Genomic DNA, 20,233 nt, shown 5'->3' on the forward strand with positions numbered 1-20,233 from the left:
AAAGATATAAAAGCAATAATGTTAGGTAACATTGACAACTCCATCTTGTACTTTGTTATAACAAATATTTCAAGCTACATAGTTGCAATGATATCGCCAATGAAAATAAAAATGATAGAATTATTTTATTATATTTTTCATATACGCGTGGCGGAGTTGATAAAAAGTATACCAAAACATATTTACATCGAACTCCAAGTTGTAGGATGCGAGATGTACTGTTTTTATTTTAAATTGATAGCGCGATATTTGTATCGAGGGAAGCAGGAAAAATTCTATATGCGCAGATGTCATGTATTATTAATTACCGTATTATATTCATGTTCTTCTGAAAAAAAGTAAAGACTCTAGTGCCCGATGAACAAGTCAAAGTATAAACAACGGAACTTTCATTGACATGATAAAATTTGTGAATTTTGTAGAAAAATTTTACCATTAAATCGCGTATTATGAAATTCTATTACTTGATTAAAATTATATATATATATATATATATATATGTGTGTGTGTCTCTTGCTGAATTAGCGAAAAAAAGCAATTTCGCATTTTTTGTATTTTGTATATTCACCTCTATAGAGACTCTATATTTACAGCTAGACAATATTAGAGATACAATATTAGAAAATAAGAGATTAAAAATATGTGGGAATTTAAGATATTAATGGAATGACTCACTTAATTGATATAACAGGAAAATATGATTTTTACGTAACTTTATTGCGATGAACGGATGCTTATATGAAAAGATCTGCGATTTCGCAGAATGGATAAAATAATCGAATCAAGGGAATAATCTCTCTATTTCTTTTTTTTTATTGTCGATGTTTTAATAAAAACGTTGCCAAACAATTCATTATTATTATTTTGTTTATATCATGCATAATTATTCAATCTAATTCAAAAACCAGTTTATCAAAATCAATTTTTTAATCTTTCTTTTATGTCTGATTATTTAAATTTGTGCCCAAATGCTTTGCTGTTAGGCAAATCATAATGAATCAGAAAGAAAATAACAAAATAATAATCCACGTGCAAGAATACTTACTATTTATATGTGATAAAACAAACATATGTGTATCATTAAATAATTATTTATTAATTTGTCGCAATGATAAAAGGATTAAGATAAGTCAACAAATAAATATTCGAGACATGATGAAATAATACCGCACGTGGAGAACGTTTTCTGTTTCGGATTATAATAGCAATTCTATTGTTTTTTTACTTCTAATTATCTTGTAATGAATAAATATAAAAACTAATAAAATACTAATTAAAGATTAATTAGAATATGTATCTTGTTTTCCTCTTCCCAGTAAAATTATAACGCATATAAATTTTTTTTCACGTAAAGTAAAAAAAATATTATATTGATCTAAATTTTATAAATAGCACGTGTATACAACACAACGCAAATGTGATATGGAAACATTCACTTTCGAGTTTCGCAATCGTTACGTGTCTTCGTAACTCCGTGAACATGCTTGTGTGCCAAATATACCAAATTATTTTGGTCTCTGATTGATAACTTTTTTATTTTAGTAAGAAAAGTCTTCAGAAAAAGGTGCAAGTATTATTTTCAAACATTATATAAGAGATGTAGTGTTTCAAACATTATAAAAAATGCATAATGCGTGGTAAATATCAAGTCTAACAGAAATTTAATAATTTTATCTTTCTCAATATAATTTTCTACATTTTTGAGTAAAAATACAGTTATTGTTTTTGTTGCATTTCATGGTGCTAGTAAAAACTGTATACACTACTGATGGTCTGTTTCGTGAGACAGACATCTCTATATGATAAAAAGAGAAAATCATGTCGCACACGAGAGCTGCAATATTTGCGAATAACAGATTTACAGATGTACAAACTTATATACGTGTTACTATTACAAAAGAATTTCATTTCACTAAACATTTCATTATCACTAAACATTACATATTTGATGTAAATTTATCTTTTTCAAAATAGGACAAAAGAAATCTCTTTTCCTCCGTCACGTTACCCATCATCTCCGATGTATCGATACGGAATGCGAGACTCTCTCTTCCCGAAATCTTTGACGGTACAGGTCGCATATAATGCAAATTATCACACTGTTATCGACGGTAACGTTGGCGGGAGTCGCTTCTCCTCTTTCTATCATGTGAAAATTTTTGTCTTGAGAGGTGAACCTGACTGAGGCTGCGGGCGGTGTCGATGAGCGATAGGGTGGGCGAGCGGTGATCTCGGAGGGGTATTCGCTTCTGTATTTCTGCGACTCCATTTACACACGCGCGCACACATATATAAACGTATACAATCGGAAATATATATGTGTATGAATATATGTCTTTCTCTCACATGTATACACAAACAGACACACATATATATGTCCCACGTGTTCGCTACTCTATTGGTGAGGAAGCTAGCCACTGCCCATCTGGTGTAGTACACCGGACATTCCAGTAGTATATAAGGGCAGTTCTTTCGTAGGATCATGTATTATAACCGCAGAGAGTAGCCACCGAGTGACACGTCTTTATAACGCGGTAATATTAGTCTTGGTGATCTATTCGATTCACTCGCAATTGAGAAATCGGCGATTCTTTTTATTTTTTGAAGCTCTTGTGACGCTTCTCTCTTTTTCTCTCTTTTCTTCTCGACTTTGCGCGAGATCGTCACCTTTCGTTTCCTCCAAGTATATTTACACATAAAATCGCATTTTTCCCGCAGAATACTAGTGTTCGTATTAAAATCGAATCTCTCGACTCGATCTCCGCAATCGCTCGCGACGGAAAAGATCTTCAATCTTACTGCAAAAATTAAGAGTCCAGAATTGATTTCCTCGACATAATTCTTATCTTTTCTAAAGAGATCTCGGAAAGAAAGAGTGTTAGATCTTTCTTAAAATCTAACGAAGAGATTTGAAATATTTTGCTTCGCCTCTTCCTGAAAAAAGAAGCTATATCGAGGAAGCACTGCCAGAAGATAATCGATCACAGCACAAACATGATTGTAGAGTCAATTTTTATGGCAGGAGGATCTTGGATGATCCTCTCTGTCTGCCTGCTGTCACTTTTGGTAGCTTTATTGATAAAGCGGGGAAGATTTTTGTACGCCTTGAGGAAGGTGCCCTATCCCACAGCATTGCCCATCATCGGTAATGCTTATCAGCTCAACTGTTCGCCAGAAGGTAAGCCCTTGTGATTTCGGCATATTAAAAAACATAGCAATATCGCAGTGACAATTATGTATATCTTACATTTTTCATGCATGATAACATCATAATTCGTTAATATATGGCTATTATTACTGATGAGTCGGACGAATTATATTAACAACTTTGCTAAAAATGAATGTAAATGCGATATTCATATTGAATATAATATATAATCTTTTTTTCGGTCATTAATGTGTCGCATAAAAAAGATATTGTTACGAAAAGCCTATATAATTAGAATAATATTTATATTATTCGTCGAAGGAAGAGAAAAGATAACTATTGCATGTAAATTTTATTGAGATCGCAGATTGTATATATATATGTGTGTGTGTTTGTGTGTGTGTGTGTGTATTTGCCCAATGTTTTGCCTAAATTATCCAACATAATTTTATAAAAATTGTGTTATTTAGACAATATTATATAAAACATTACATTACATTACAATTTTAAAACATTACAGTGAATATGTAAAACATTTTTTGCACGATAATTAAAAGCATTGTATGTAAAATGATTGGTAAAATCTGTTTTATAAACTAAACTAAATTCTTATTCTCTTTCTCTTTGTTCACATTTTGATTTAAATCATACTGGCAACTTTCACTAATAAATATTTGTGTAGAAAGATAAGATTAAAATAAAATGGTTTGTGTTGCTAAGTTATTTGATCATTTACAAATATGTTACAAAGTGTCTAAATATTTCAACATATATACAATTCATTAGATTCTTTTTTTATGTTAAACAGGATAAGCGTTACTTTTGAAAAGCAATGAATCTCTATTGAACTTGACTTAATATACATTTGCTCTTTTTTTATGTAAAGAATTTTTTATCATTTATATCATCGTGATATATTTTACAAAATATTAAAGTCAGGAGACTAAGATGAACGCAAATATTATTTTACTATTTATCTAATTTTAACACAATTAACATAAGTGATGTCAAACATTTTAAATGATGATAAACTTATTCTATGTTTGAGATATTTTTATAAAGAGGTAAAGAGATATATATGTAAAAGATATGGGAATATAATTTTCTATCCATTTTTTTAGACTTTTCTCAATTATATTTTTGATAGTTTACCTCTTTCTATCTCTTTTTCTTTTTTATCTCTTTTGAGAATGCAATAGAAAAATTTCTAGCTGAAGTTAATCAAACAAAAATTGTGCAGAGAAAAAAATTTATTTTTTATTTGAAATGAAAAATCTGAAAATCATACATATATTCTATATACCTATATACGTATATGTTCATATAAGTATAAATCATTATGCCATTGCGCTTAAAATAAAATAATTTTTATCTTTAATACTTTTTTATATCATTATGACATAACGCGTTTAATAACCGCACAACTGATTATGATTAAATGCAAATAATCATATTTGTCTTGTCATTGAGACGAAATACGTTACATATTGAATCACACTTTATATTTTTATCTACTGTTTATCGTACTTATTAATGCGCTGATTAATTGATAGCAATTAGCGGTCAAAGGCAACTTGATGAAACATCATCACGTATAACATATCATGCAATTCTAATTTATAATTTTAAAAATCATTTTAAAATGTGCTCTTTCTTCCTCTCTCTGTCTCTCTGTCTCTCTCTCTCCTTCTCTCTCTTTCCCCCCTCTCCCTCCCCCCCCCTCTCTCTCTCTCTAATAAAGTAGACTTGGAAAAAAAATTTATGGAAGATGTAACAGTGTTTACTCGAGAATATTATAGAAATTCCTTATATCGTAATAAGAATTAAATGAGACTTCTCATACGTTTTGATTTTATTTCAATTAGTATTGCTTATGCAAAATGAAATAATTTTCTTCCATAATGAACCATGAAGACCGTTCCTTTCATAACAGACCGTGAAAAAATCAACCGAGTATATAAAGTATAGTGCAGTTTTGTTTAAATTATTATATAACAGTTTGATATTGACTGTAAAACAGTATTCGTTCTTTTTGAACAGTATCTGATCTCTGAACGTTTAATTCTTAAAAAATTCAGATCTTATTATATTTATTCTGTTAATCACACAAATTGATTATTATAATAAGAGACAAATAATCTCGCATAACTTTCGCGCGTAGAGACACCCACGCGACGGGAGAAAATAATAAAGAAAAAAAGAACGATTCGCGCCATCCACTAATCGTCGGCCACCCTGCACGTGTCAAGAAACGAAATTGTGAGGAAGAGAAAAAATAAAAAGAACCGGGTCGAGGTCGTTTGGGCGGTCTGACTATTATTAAACGCGATTTTATACGGGCAACAGTGTTATGTATTCTCCTCTCGTTTCGGGGAGAGAATAAAAAAAGAAAGCATCCACGCAGGCAGGATAAAGTTTCATAAAAAAAAGCCTCCTGCATCTGAGATTCTTCGCGATCGGAGAACAACTCCGGATCAGACTTCAGCCAGACGTCGTTGGTCGTGAGAAGAGAATAGAATTTAATTTGATGCTACGTACGCGTTATGACACATATGTCAATTAATCAGACCGACCAGCACAAAAGGCGAGACGTGTAATTAACGTGTATAGTGGCAACACGAATATGCATTGCTAAAACCGTCATTGATTCCTATTGTTTCGCAAAACAAGAAAAAGGATGTATATCGATGTATTTAAAGCGATAAAATCTTAGGTTACAACGATACTCTATTGCAAATATTGTTAATCGATATTTTTTTCTTTTTGATTTTATTTTCGCTTATTATGTGCTTTCAAAAAATTTCGGCTTCAATCAAAATTTATGGCCGCTCTTCTTCTTCCTTATTTTATAAGCAATATCCAGGAAAATTTACATCAGACTGATGAAAAAATTGTCAAGAGTCGAACTCTTTAGTCTCTACATGCTAATGTCTAATACAAAATAGTTTTATATAGGCAAAATAAGACATAATAATAAAAGACAGAAAGAAAGAGTAGAATAAAAAATCTTTAATAAAATAAAATAAATAAGAAATAATGAAAAGATTAAAAAAGATTTTGCCATTTATTGTTTTCCATTTGAAAACTTTTACAAATAAATTCAATTTTTTAACTAACACGAAAATTCTTTTTTAGAACAAATCTCAGTTTGCAATATATTGGATATTCATTAAAGTAAATGTCGACAATAAACAAAATATAAATACGATTCTATATGTTCCTTCGTATCAAAAAGAAATACCGTTTCGAATTGTCACGCAGAACCGGTCCCTCTTTTATGCATAATACATTTCGAGCGTTATGTCAAATTTATTCATTATTCAAACTTATGACGCATCCTTTATGGGAAAGCGGGGAAGAAGCTGACATAGGCCAGCTTCCGGCCTAAAATAGGTCGTCGAAGGCCCACTACTGTCCGAAGGACGCTTAGCGTCTCGTTGCACACCTGTCAAGGTCTCTGACAGCGCCACCCATTCTTTTCAGAGCGGTATCTCTTTTTTTTTCTCTCTCTATCTCTCATTCTTTCTCTTCCTTCCTCTTGATTTCTGTCTCTTTCTCTCTTGTTCTCTACATTCACCCATCATCCATGTGCACTGCAAATATATATGCTGTTTATGTTCGACCGGTCAATGTCCAGTCAGTCTCGGCACCGTCAACTCACTGCACGTGCGATTTCTCTCTTTCTCCGTTGAGCCGTACTCTTTCTTAATTCCCCATCTCTCTTTTTCTCTCTTTCTTTTTTTCTGTTTATCTATTTCTACATCGATCTTTTTTTCAATGTATCATTCAAAAAATATAAATAATTTCTTATTTCTCTTCATTTCGTTGAAATAAACTACATATAAATTTTAATCAAAAAATGAAATTTTCATATGCAATGTTAAAAAATTTTATAATTGAATTGTTTAAAATATAAAGAGAAATTAAAAGAAAGAATTTTAAATATTTTTCTATTTTTAAGCTATCTATTTTATAATAGCTCTCTATCGTATCTTAAATTATTTATACGTATTGTTTTTAACAAACAATATTTATTTTTTTCTTTCTCCCTTCTTAGTTTAGAAATAATTTAAATCATATCTGCTTCAGATAGTAAAATTATATCCGTTCCATATTATCATCGTATTATATCTCTATACATTCATATTTTGTAATTAAACTTTTCTCTTTTAAAAAATATATTTGATAAAATTAAATTATTTTTTACTATTCTTCTATCATATTACGTTACATTTAGTTTCGTTCTTTTATTTCATTATTAACAGTTTTATTCTAGCTCTGATAGAGATCGTAATTTGCATCAGCAAATTTCGTGTGCAATCAATGATTTGCATCATATAGAGTGGATCTAGAGCTACGATAACGATAATTGGTTGCATACGAAATTGCAGGTCTATTTCTGAATTCGCGACGCGGGTTAGTGACCGCGAGAATAATTGATTGTAAATAACTGAAGCTAATCTCTTCGTAAAAACGTCGTAGATTCGGATACGAATGACATACACATCATAGACTTATTCTCGTGAAATATAACGTCGTAAAATTATCTACGAAAATTCTCAAGTATTTTCAACTATTCATTTTCGAAAATATGCATCTTAAAAATAATCATGTTTTGAAAGGTAACTTTTTGAAACACAAAAAATGCAAAAAAGTCTTTTTGTCTTATTCTACGTAATATACATAATGTTCTGTTAAAAAATAATAATTCAAATTTTTTATTAAAATGCTTGATTATTTAAAAGAAATTTAAAAAATCGTTACAGGATTAATCCATGAATGTATCTTACATATTTTCGTAAGTTTCTTCGAACAATCATATATCAATACTTTTTGTCTTAAAAATGACATATAAAACTTTTTGTCTAAAAATTATATATAATGTAATTTAGAAATAATAAGTATACTTTTCTATTATCTGTAACATAATTTAAGGATCTGACCTAGCATAAAGGTCTAGAAATAAAATAAAAGCCTTGATAAGCCGACATTCTGAAGTTATACGTACAATTCAAAATTACAAAAGTATACGAGATCATATCCTCTGATCTGTGTAAAATATATTAGACAGTAATAAAAATTCTCCGTTATACCAATATAAAATTAACGTGTTGTTGTGTGTGATTAATCTTACTAATTTAATATATAATTTCTTTATATTTTTACGCGTGTATTGAAAGTAATAACTTGAATGTGCAAAAAATATAAAAAAAAACTGTATTTGTGTTTTTTTTTACATTAAGAATAAATTTAAAGTGCATTGATGGAAACAGAGGAAAGTCGTAAACAATGATTATTTTAATTATAATCGCAAAAGATCTATGCCTAGTAATAGTTCGTGCGAGATCGATAACTACATATATATATATATATATATATATATATATATATATATATATATATATATATTAATAATTACACAACGGAATGTCGATATTTTTGCTTAACTCTATGTAAATAAATATTATTTCTTTCTCTTATATATATATATATATATATAAACGTAATATATAAACGTATATATATATATATATATATATATATATATATATATATATGACTTTCCTCTGTTTCCATCAATGCACTTTATACTCAATGTAAAAAAAACACGAATACAGTTTTTTTATATTTTTTGCACATTCAAGTTATTATTATTTTCGATACACGCGCAAAAATATAAAAAATTATATATTGAATTAGTAAGATTAATCACACACAACAACACGTTAATTTTATATTGATATAACAGCATAGTAAAAAATTTTGTATTAAATTTAACATATTTCACATGTCCCAATTTATCCACTCTAATTTTAATGTTAATTTAACAGAAGGCAAGTATGTAAATAAATAACACAACTAATATGTGAAAAATTAACACAAAAGTGTAACACTTAAACGTTATCTGGAAATAAAGTTTATGTTAAATTAACATATTTATAATGTTAAATTTAATTTTAAAAAAATGTTATTCTTACATTTTTTAAAAGTAGATATTTAAATATGTTGATAAAATTAAAATGTTAAATTTACATAATCGGTGTGTTAAAAATTCTATATTTTAACGCAAAAAAAATGTTAACGTTACATTTTTAAAATGTTAATTAGTATATTATTAATTTTATATTATTATTATATGTATTATTATTATCATTGTAGTAATACTATAATATTATTTATTATTAAAAAAGAAATAACACATTTTTTTGCACAAATTATTTTATTAAATGTAATATGTTCAAAGGTACATTACAAAAAAAAAAAAATTCATATCATACATAACCTTTGTTACATAATCATATACATAAACTTTTTGTATACGTTTTTATACTTTATGTTATAATTATTTTAATTGTAAAATTTGTATAACTTTTATACATTATATTTTTATAATCTGTTTATAATCTATATCTGCTTATAATCTATTTTTATAATTCCTTATCTGACTAATTGAAAAATTCTTAAAAATCTAGTTTTATTTTTTTTATGCATAAAATTACAAATTACAAAAAATACTCGGTTATAATAACTATATCATTTTTTAATGTTGTATACATTTCCCAAGCTTTGGTAAATTGAAAATTGACCATTTCCATTATAAATAAAGAAGAATTATTTTTTATGATATATCCTAGATTTAGTGGAGAAATATCAATACTCCAACTTTCATATAAAACAAATATTGTAGAACTTACAGAAAAAAATAATTTTGTTTTACCAAAATTTGGAAACTTTTCAGAAAAAGATGTACAATACATATAAACTTATTTAATCTTAAATTTGTACCTCTAAATTGAACGCTTTTTCCAACGTAAATAAATGTCTCAAGTGCAATATTGAAATGCTTTGCAATTATTGCTGCATAGTTTGTAGATTTCAAACGTTCCTTTTTAAAATTTTGGAGGATTGGCTGTTCCTCCAAAAAATTACATTTATTTTTCCACTCGGAGATAATATATTTTTGATGACGTAATAATAAGGTAAATGCAATATCTTTAAAATTTTTTAATTTATGAGCTAAATCTTTAAAATAACCGTTTTTGCCTTCAAATCGCATAGTCTAGTAAGCTCTTGGGGGGCCCATTTTTTTTATTATAGCAGGATAATGCGTAATGATATGATCTTTTGGTGTTAATGGAACAGAAAATTCTTTGATTAAAAGTTCATGATGTTTTTTTATCGTTATTTGTAAATCATCTAACATATTAGGCGTAATTTTTGGTGATAAAGTAATCTTTAACATTTTTATAAGTAATAAAATTATTTTCCATTTATTAAAATTTTCACTAATTGTAAGTTTTGGAACTATATCTTCTAGAATTAAAGGCAAAAAGGTTATTAAACAAAGAGTTTGTGCTGCACGTTGTCCAATTGAATTTGAATTTTTATTAAAATGTATAATGCTTGGAAGGTTTTTTCTATTACATAAGCCATAATCAAACGCTTGTACTTTATCATTCAAATCATTTAAAGTAATAAGTCCAGATTTATTACAAAAATTTATAAATAATTTTAAGTCTCTGTGGCAAATGCCCTCCAAAAAATTATGCATTACATCAATGTTGAGATTTTCGGAAACTTTAAAATGAGTTAATTTTAACAGAGCACTTTTATGTTTTATTCCAAAAAAATTAATTGTATCGCTGTTCGCATAGTTTCGTTGATATGATAAATGACAAAAACTTTTTGTTGTTCGTAATAAACTTGAATCTGCAACACATGCTTTTTGGGCGTGTCCTTTATGCATTGTACAAATTTTACAATAGTGATGAGAATTGAAAGATTCATTCATGCCAAGCAACATAGCTCCAGCTAAATTATCACAAGATAAAGATATTAATGTACCTTTCACATAAGTGTTCAAAGACTCAATAAATATTCCTTGCTCTTCTAGAATTTTAATATCATTTACAATTACTTCTAATACAGGATTCAAGCCAAATTCTTTGATATTAATATTATAACTTAAAGCTACTAAAAAAATATTTTGTAACATTGCATTAATATGAATAGGAAAGTTATTAATTGTAAAATAAAACGCTTCGATTTTATGAATTCCAGCTTTGCTTCCTAAAGAACTGCATACTTCAAATTCATCGAAATAAAGTTGAATCTGAATTGCATTCTTATTTATTTGAAAAAAAGGATTAGTTTTATAAACTGTACCATCAATGAAATTAGTATAAGCATTATTATTTTCAAAAATATTATTTGTAAAGAATTGTTGAACAGCTTCATTATTTAATACAAATTGAAGAGTTTCTAATAGAGGTATATACGTAAAAGTACATGTAACTGGAACTTGTCTATAGCATTGTGCTGTACTATCGTATTTTTTTTTCATTTTGATACCATGAGCTTTCTGAATAGGCAGCACAAAATTTTTTGGCAAATTTTTATTTCGTTTATATATAGTCATGTGATTTTCAAATGCATATCTAAAGTTGAGAGCAAGATTTTGACGTTCATCTAAATGTGAAAGCGATATAATATCGTCAATGAGTGGAAAAATTAAGTTTGATGTTGTTTCTAAAATATTTGTCATAACAAAATCAGGCAAACCTAAAGAATATAAGTGTATTACGTAATTCGATATATTTTCTTGCATTAGTTGCTTTTTCTCAGTATCTGACTTATCTGATGTTACAATTTCATTTTCAATCGAATTACAACTATCATTAATATTAATCTCTTCAAAAATCGCAACATTTTTGTCGCTTGTTTTTTCACAATCGTTACTTGTGGAAAGTATATTTTCTTTTTGGAGAATACATTTTTTCAAGTGCTTTGTAAAGCCACAATATGTTCTAAAAACAGCAGGACAATCTGTATGACCTGTACATTTTAAAATAAGATGACGATTGCATCGTTGTTAGTTACTCCAAAAATAGAGAACTAACTGAAGACGATGTAGCAAAGCAAAGAGAATTTTTAGATAATTCAGTTGCTCCTTTATATGTAGTAAAGGATAATGTTTTATCTATAGGTAGCAAAATAAATGACGAATCATTAGACCTACTATTACGCGTTATAAGAGATGATTCTCATTTTGAAACACAAAGTGTGCTATATTTGGAATATCCTCATATAATTGTAGCAAGTCGTAGCGACAAAAGCTTACAAATTATTGGAGGAAATTGTAGTGATCATTGGCGATGTATTTTTTGTGACGGCATCAAACTTCGAGTGTACGATAGTTTACCTGTTGTACATACGATAAATTGGTGCCTAAAGAAAAAAATTATATTCATCGCCGTTATCCACAAATAAATAAAAATAATATTATATTTGAAAAGGTTCAAGCACAACCTGATGGTATATCCTGTGGAATTTATGCTGCAGCTTTCGCTACAACTATAGCCTTAGGAGGAAATCCTTGTAAGGAGAAATATTCCACTAATGTGAAATATATGAGGCAACATTTTTTTAAAATTGTAGCAGAAAATAGACTGTCGCCTTTTCCAAAATGAATATCGTTGGAAAAAGACGTCAATGCAAATATCTCGTTTGCATATATCGGAGAGACGAAAAAAATACATATATAATGGTTGCGTCTCACAGGAATGGGCGATGGAGGGGCCCATTCTATTCTCGATATAAATATATTATTTCGAGGCAACAAATGTATTGTGAATATTTGTAAATATTATTTGTAAATTTTACAAATATACAATATTACTTCAAATAACTTGCACAATACATTTAATATTATTAGCTTTTGATTATATCGATTAGTAAACGAGTCGTGCATAATTTGTAATTTGTTAAAAAAGTTATACGCAAATATCCTTTTTATTGTATATACAGAATGTCGCAGCGCATTATAAATAAGCGCTTGTAGAGCGCAGTAAATTGAACAACAGTCCCATATCATTTTGCGCGATTGTCGCAATAATAACAGAAATATTGAATAAAATCGGACGAATGTGTGTGTGTATGAGAGAGAGAGAGAAAAAGAGAGAAACGTTCGGCCGCTCGTGCTACAGCATGGGCCAGACATTTTGTCGGCACGCGGCAAGGGGAGGGTCAGCGCGGTGCGGCGATAGCGGTGTAAGCAATGGCAGCGGAGTTCGGCTGCGACTCCGGCATCCTCTTAAGAAATTGACAAAATAATTTCTTAGAAATTTTAGCGATTTTACGTCTAAAATTCAATTCGTTTTCTCTTTTTTTCCAGAATTTTTTCTAAACTTAATCAAGTGGGCTGAAGAGTTCGGCAACATTTATTTGCTCTGGGTTGGTCTGCGGCCTTTTATCTTCCTTTATAAAGTTGAAGCGATACAACCCCTGCTTAGCAGCAGTGTGCATATTGACAAAAGTTTAGAATATGCATACTTGAAGCCATGGCTTGGTACCGGCCTAGTGACCAGCACTGGTAAGTGATTAACGATTCGTTAAGGTCATATTGCGACGACGAATATTTTTTTGTCGGATATCACAAACGATATCATACACGATGTGTTTTTAAGATATCTTCTTCTATTTAAATTTCAATAGACACTTTTGAATTTTGCTAATATATCGCACGTATGTTCTTGCACAATCGTATTTTTTAATATGTAATAATATATATTATGTTGAATATCATCGAAATGTAAAATAAACTAAAATTATATTCTCTTTTCAGGTGAAACATGGCAGTTCCGCAGGAAATTGCTGACACCGACGTTCCACAGCGGTCTTCTCGCAACATATTTTAAGATTGCAAAAGAAGAGACAAATGTTTTAATTTCTTGTCTCGAAAAAGAAAGTAATAAATGGTTCGACGTGGTACCCTATTTAAAACGCGCCGCTCTCGACATTATATGCGGTGAGTTAATATATCTGCTATTTTGATCCAATAGTTTAATAAATTTATTTTTAAAGTTGTTTTAATTACACATTTATAATTAATTTGCGATTTACGAATAAACAATTATTTCTAATAAAAATATCATTTTTTGTATTAAATTGATATATTTCGTTGTTTTACATATTTTATATATTTCATATGTTCTTTTTTTTATTATTATTTATTATTTTATTATTATTATTATTTATTATTATTTTTTTATATATATTTATTGTTAGTTTTATTAAAGAAAAATATATTAATTTTTTTCAATGCAACAACGTAATACAAATCAACTTAATCAACAAACTCTGGTAGAAATAGATATCGCGGAACTAATAAATAAAATATATTTTTATCTTACACGAGAATAAAAGTTCAATCATCAGCTAATTGATATTCTTCGTCATCTTTGATGATTTATAATATCGAAATCTATGATTTACGAATAGCGAATTTCTTCTTCTAGCTTAAATTGATTATAACGACGCTTCTATCCGAGTTCGTATTACTAAGACAATACAATGATTTTTGTTTTCTCGTTTTCTTCGATAGTTCAGATTTATTTCATTCTAATCTCTTTTACATACTTCTTGCATTACGATCACTATCTGAAGTCAATCTGAAGTCAAATCACACGTTATTAACAATGCTCGTAGTTAAATTTTAAGAAGGGAAGATTTCTACGTATCAGCTGAGTATATTGATGGTGATTAATGAGGCTGAACATTTTTCTCACTCGGCACTCGGAATTTATCTGATATTCTTGTCATATAAATGATACTTAGGAAAATATAATACGCATGTGGTGAGAAAAATATGAGATATTAACGATCAAAGGAGATTGACGCAAAATGTTAAAAGATTTCTACAACCTTCAGCATTGTAGCAGGCCTTCAGCTGCTCTAATATTAGAATCGAACGTTGTTTGCGACAATATATTCAAAGCGATTCGCAGAAAATTCTTCCGCATTTCTTTTTTCATTTTGATTTTGATATCACAAACTGTAATTACAAATCTGTAATTTGTGATATATATATAGCAAAAATAATTACGTTATAAAAATTTAGAAAATCAGTGAAATATTACCGTAAAAATCTTTGAATTAATTTCGTCATTTCCGATTTATGTTTCCTCGATAAAGCAAATCGTTTCTATTTGACATTGTGATTTACTTCCTTTGACGTAGATAAATCGCGTATTTTTAAATTGCACGATCAATATATTCGCGTCTTATGTGTCAGCGACTTAAAATGTCGATCTTTTCGCGGCTGCGATAACTCGATTAGCCGCTGCGTAGCTATAATCCGTAATACAAGTTTAAATTCATAAATTTTGTTTCTTTTTTTTGAATCATATCATTATAATAATAATTTTAACTAAAAAAATTTATTAAAAATATTGACTGCTTAAAACATTGCTAATTGCAACGGAAATTACTAACCTATCGCTTTAAACGCACTTGGTAAGATACAATTAACAGATTTTGTTGATGAATCATGGATCATCTTTGGACATGCAAGCTTCAATATACAAGACATCGGCTTTGAAATTCCGCATTTCAAGAGCTTTTGAAAAGTTTCTGTTACGCGAGATCGAGATTGTGTCAATTGATTTGTTCGTTCTATTATGTCATAAAGCAAGGCAAATATTTTTTTACATAAACAAATTTATGTATAAATATGATTATATGATGTAAATCTATCGCAATTAAATTTTGTAAATTTTTATTAAAGTTTTTATTAAAATTATTTTTTATTAAAAATTTCAATCTCTATGCTGATGATCGCATATAGTTGTCATATATATATTTGTGAGATCTCTCAATGTTAATTAAAAGTTGATTGAAATTAATTAAAGATTGATTGAAGAAAATTACTCGAAAACGCATAAGACAAGTTCTTAAAACTTAATACTTTCAACTTAATAAACTTTAATAATATATAATTCTTGAAACACACACAATGAAATCTTTTCAAGAGCAAAAATACGCAAGGATTTGAGAAGATGCTATTATTTAATTAAACAATTCTATTTATATTTTACATTCTTTTCACAATTTTATTAAAAAATGTGATTTAAAATTCTATGTAATTCAATCGAAGCAAAAATGCGCTAGCATATTTTCTCAGAATGTAAATTTTAATTAGAAAGAATCACGTACTTTAGATAAATCTGTCAGATTAGCGTAGGACTTATGACTTTGAGAAATAGATAATCGTGAGATTGATGACACAGAGATAAACTCCTTTCGCTTGGATTTAGAAACAGAGATAAACTTCTTTTGCTTGGACTTAGAAATAAAATTTTTAAAAATTGGCAAATCATTACTATCGCAAGAATTCGAATCCTCGTTGTGCAAAGAGATGTTTTCTTTGTTCGTTTCCTCTGCTCTAAATAGTAAATCTTCATCAAGTAGATTAAACTTCGTTTTGCGAGCTTGTTCGAATCCGGATGAGATGTTTTAATTAAATTCGCCATTTATTTTCATATTTGTAAGATAATGTTTATTCAACAAACAAATTTATATATTCGAAATGCACTTTTGTATGACAATTTTTCTACATCTTATTGCGAAGTTCTTGTTGGATTGTCCTAATCATAATACTCAGAATTTTGAATTGTCAATTAAAAAAAAATAAATGATCGATTATCACCCACTTTGATTGTCTATTATTCTAAAATATTTTGACGAAGTTGTCTTGAAATATACGATAATTGTTTTATATGTAATTCATAATATTATTACAGTTAATTATTAGTTAGTATTATTATTAATTTTCAATGAAATTACATCACACAATATTGTTTTAAACATTGTTGCAAATAAATAACTCACAAACTTCATAATAATTTTTTTTAAATTTACATATAATTATTGTATAATATACTAGTTAAGACAAAATATTAAATTGTTAAATTGTTTATCAATTATCTTATTACAGTCATAGATAACAAAATTTTTTATTTAAAATAAAATAAACTTATAAATTTATTGCAGAATCTGCAATGGGCTATAAACTAAATGCTCAAATAAATTCCAAAAATGAATATGTAGAAGCTGTGAACAAGTAAGTGTCTTTTGCTTGAAATATGTATACATAGATTTTTACATCGATTTCTTTTCGCATTTCATACAACATACAATGTTGAAGTCATATAATGAAGTTACGTTAAAACAATTTTTAATTTTCAGAATTGCATCTATTGTACAAATGCGTTTCACAAACGTGTGGGTATCAAATGACAAAATTTTCAAGTTAACCAAAGCAGGAAAGGAGCATGATCACGCACTTCGTATCATTCAAGACCTTGTTGACAAAGTAATGAAAATCCTAAGTTAAATAAATTCGAATAATTAGAGTTTTTATAGTCATTTGCTAGTGTGACAATTTCACGAGACTTCACGGAGCGAAGTTCAAACCAAAACTACTAATCGGGATAATTTAGTTAGCATAATATTGCGATTTTCATGTTTAAATTTCATCGAACCAACTATTTTTTTTATTATTATTGCAATTTTAATACAATTTTGGAATGAAATCGAACACTAAATTTCGAAAATTAAATTACTGTTTCAATTTCAAATTCAGATAACACTATATCTAAGAAAAAAAAGAATCTTTTTCTCTTTTTAGTGCAATTTGATATCAAGACTTTTCGGGCATAATTATAGAGATAAAAAGTTAAAAAATTAATATGTAATATTTTCGTTTTCGACATATATATGAGATGTTTCATTTATAGGTAATCACGCAGAAAAAAATGGAATGGCAGCTGAAACATGATGGGGACTTCAACGAACCGCCGAATAAGAGACAGGCCCTACTGGACTTACTGCTCGATATATCTAAGAGCGGAACTGTACATCTTTCCGATGCGGATATTCGTGATGAGGTAAATACTTTTATGTTTGCCGGACATGACACGACGGCTACCAGCATATCCTGGACGCTTTACGCGTTGGGGCGACATCCCGAATATCAGGTATGTCCTATTGTATTATATTTTCAGAAGATTTATTTATAATTAATAGATACATGTACTTTTCTCTCATATTTTTAACATTAACTTAACATCTGCGTCCTCTCTTGCTTTCTCTTAGGAAAAGATCTTGGACGAATATTATAATCTATTGGGCACAACAGAAGTCACATTACATAATATCCACAAATTAACATGGCTGGACGCCTGTATTAAAGAGCAATGGAGAATATATCCAGTAACACCGCTCATAGCAAGACAGATTTACAAACCAATCAATTTAAGTAAGTATCTTTCAATTCTATTTTTCGGAAAATCGATATATCCCTCTTTACGAGATTTCCAACGAAATATTATTTACTTGATAATATTACTGCATTATTATTTCATATCTCTTAATGTTATATATCATAGATATATAACATTATTAATTGATATAAATAATAAACATTTATAGAATATATATTTGTTGAACAATTGTTAAGCAACAAATTTTAAGATGTATTTCCTAATATTACAAATGTAATTGAGAATTGTGTAATGTAAACGAGGACTTTTCTTTTATCTATGTTTTTATGTTTCTAGTGGGTAACGAAATTCCACCAGGTTCAACAGTTCTCATCAATTCTTATCTGCTGCATCGTGATCCTCGTCACTTTCCCGATCCGCATATTTATCGTCCGGAGCGTTTCTTGCCGGATAGCCCGAAAGTACCGCTATATACTTTCATCCCATTCAGCGCTGGCTCACGAAACTGCATCGGCTCAAGATTTGCCACATCGGTCATCAAAGTGGCTGTTTTATCTGTGCTAAAAGCTTTCCGCGTGGAGGCCTTCGATACAGAAGATCAATTGCGCTTCATATCGGAATTGGTACTTGTAAATGCGAACGGGCTTCGTCTAAAAATAACACCACGTTAGCAAGACAAAATATTCTATTTTTAAAATATATGTCCTATTTACGAAATATTCTATTTTTAAAATATATGTCCTATTTACTCTATATATTCTATATATTTTTGTTGCTTGATAGAATACATATCCTATATGTTAGAAAAGGAAATTATAGAAAAAGAGAAAGAGATAGACTTTTTTGTTATTGTTCCTGTGAAAAACAAATTTTCTTATCACATCGAATATATTTCAAAAGTCACTATAAGGAAATGCTTCGATCCCGACTAATAGTGACTTTACATTATTTCGTAACACTAAAGCATCTAAATGATTTGCTAGAATTTGTTGCATTGTCAGTTATTATTATATATGAGTAACTTTAGATACATTTATATTAAATTCTATCATTATATTATGCATAATCAAATTATATTATGCATAATCAAAACAATATCTTTATATGTGATGATAAAGTATTCTTTTACAAGCTAACATATAAGATTGTCTCTCAAACGTATCTAGGATAAAGTGAACCGTCATATCTAAATAACTTTTGTTACGACATGACCAAATATCAGTAGTTAAACAAATATAGGTTTGCTTTTCCAATAACTTTTTTAGTTTAAGCGTTTTCATTTGGTAGGAATTATTAATCTCAGTATATAAAGCACGCCTCCTAGGCAAAAATTTTTCCGGTTCATTGATAGATAATAATCCATAAATTAAATTTCGAAATGATGGACGAAAGAGAGGAGTTTTTAGTGGGTAGGGGCCGTTAAATAGGCCGAGTCCCACACTATCCTGACCTACGGGGGTCAGGATGTGCGTAAAAAGCATTTTCTCCTCTCTCGTAAAAAAAAAAAAAAAAAAAAAAAAATTAAAAAATAAAAGCACCTTAGGAAGTAGTTTTAGATAAATGGCATTAAGATATCTTTAACATATCTGTAACAGATATATTAAAGATATCTAAATGATTTCTCTCGAAAGATGTCTTCAAGACCATTTTAAGGGGATCCCTCAAGCATACTTTTTTACCGACAAAAACACCGTAATTTTCGGAAGTGTGCCATTTTTTATTGCCTGTATAGAATTAAAAATCCTTCTCCAGAATTGAAGTATACACGCAAACGGACACGTGAAAACTCTGTACAGTATGAGATTTTATATTGAGAAAGAAAATAAATATAAAATTACATTTTTATTTATCGACTTCTTAAATCAACATGGCGTCAGAGCTGTCAATTTGTACAAATATTAGCTTCTTATAAAAGTTTTATAGCTTTTATGCATAAAACAGCAGCTTTCACAATTGTGTACTGCACCGTAGAACATTGTCGAACTATAAAAACTGAATTTAATTGCCTAATTAATAAATGACA

The 20,233-nt window shown here is 28.8% G+C and overlaps 1 protein-coding gene across 1 annotated transcript; it reads left to right on the forward strand.

The window, feature by feature from the left end:
- Nucleotides 1–2,493: 2,493 nt before the first annotated feature.
- On the forward strand, nucleotides 2,494–18,990 carry LOC145971537 (cytochrome P450 4c3-like). Its single transcript, XM_083099286.1, has 8 exons — nucleotides 2,494–3,178; nucleotides 13,323–13,520; nucleotides 13,773–13,955; nucleotides 16,979–17,048; nucleotides 17,174–17,300; nucleotides 17,725–17,964; nucleotides 18,083–18,245; nucleotides 18,547–18,990. Exons 1-8 carry the CDS (start codon nucleotides 2,995–2,997, stop codon nucleotides 18,879–18,881), a joined length of 1,500 nt encoding a protein of 499 aa, XP_082955412.1. The 5' UTR covers nucleotides 2,494–2,994; the 3' UTR covers nucleotides 18,882–18,990.
- Nucleotides 18,991–20,233: the final 1,243 nt, after the last annotated feature.

Source organism: Camponotus vicinus, unplaced genomic scaffold (genome assembly GCF_025532165.1).
Source record: "Camponotus vicinus isolate PSW18456_S1 unplaced genomic scaffold, iyCamVici1.0 SCAF_5, whole genome shotgun sequence".
In the NCBI taxonomy this organism is placed as follows: domain Eukaryota; kingdom Metazoa; phylum Arthropoda; class Insecta; order Hymenoptera; family Formicidae; genus Camponotus; species Camponotus vicinus.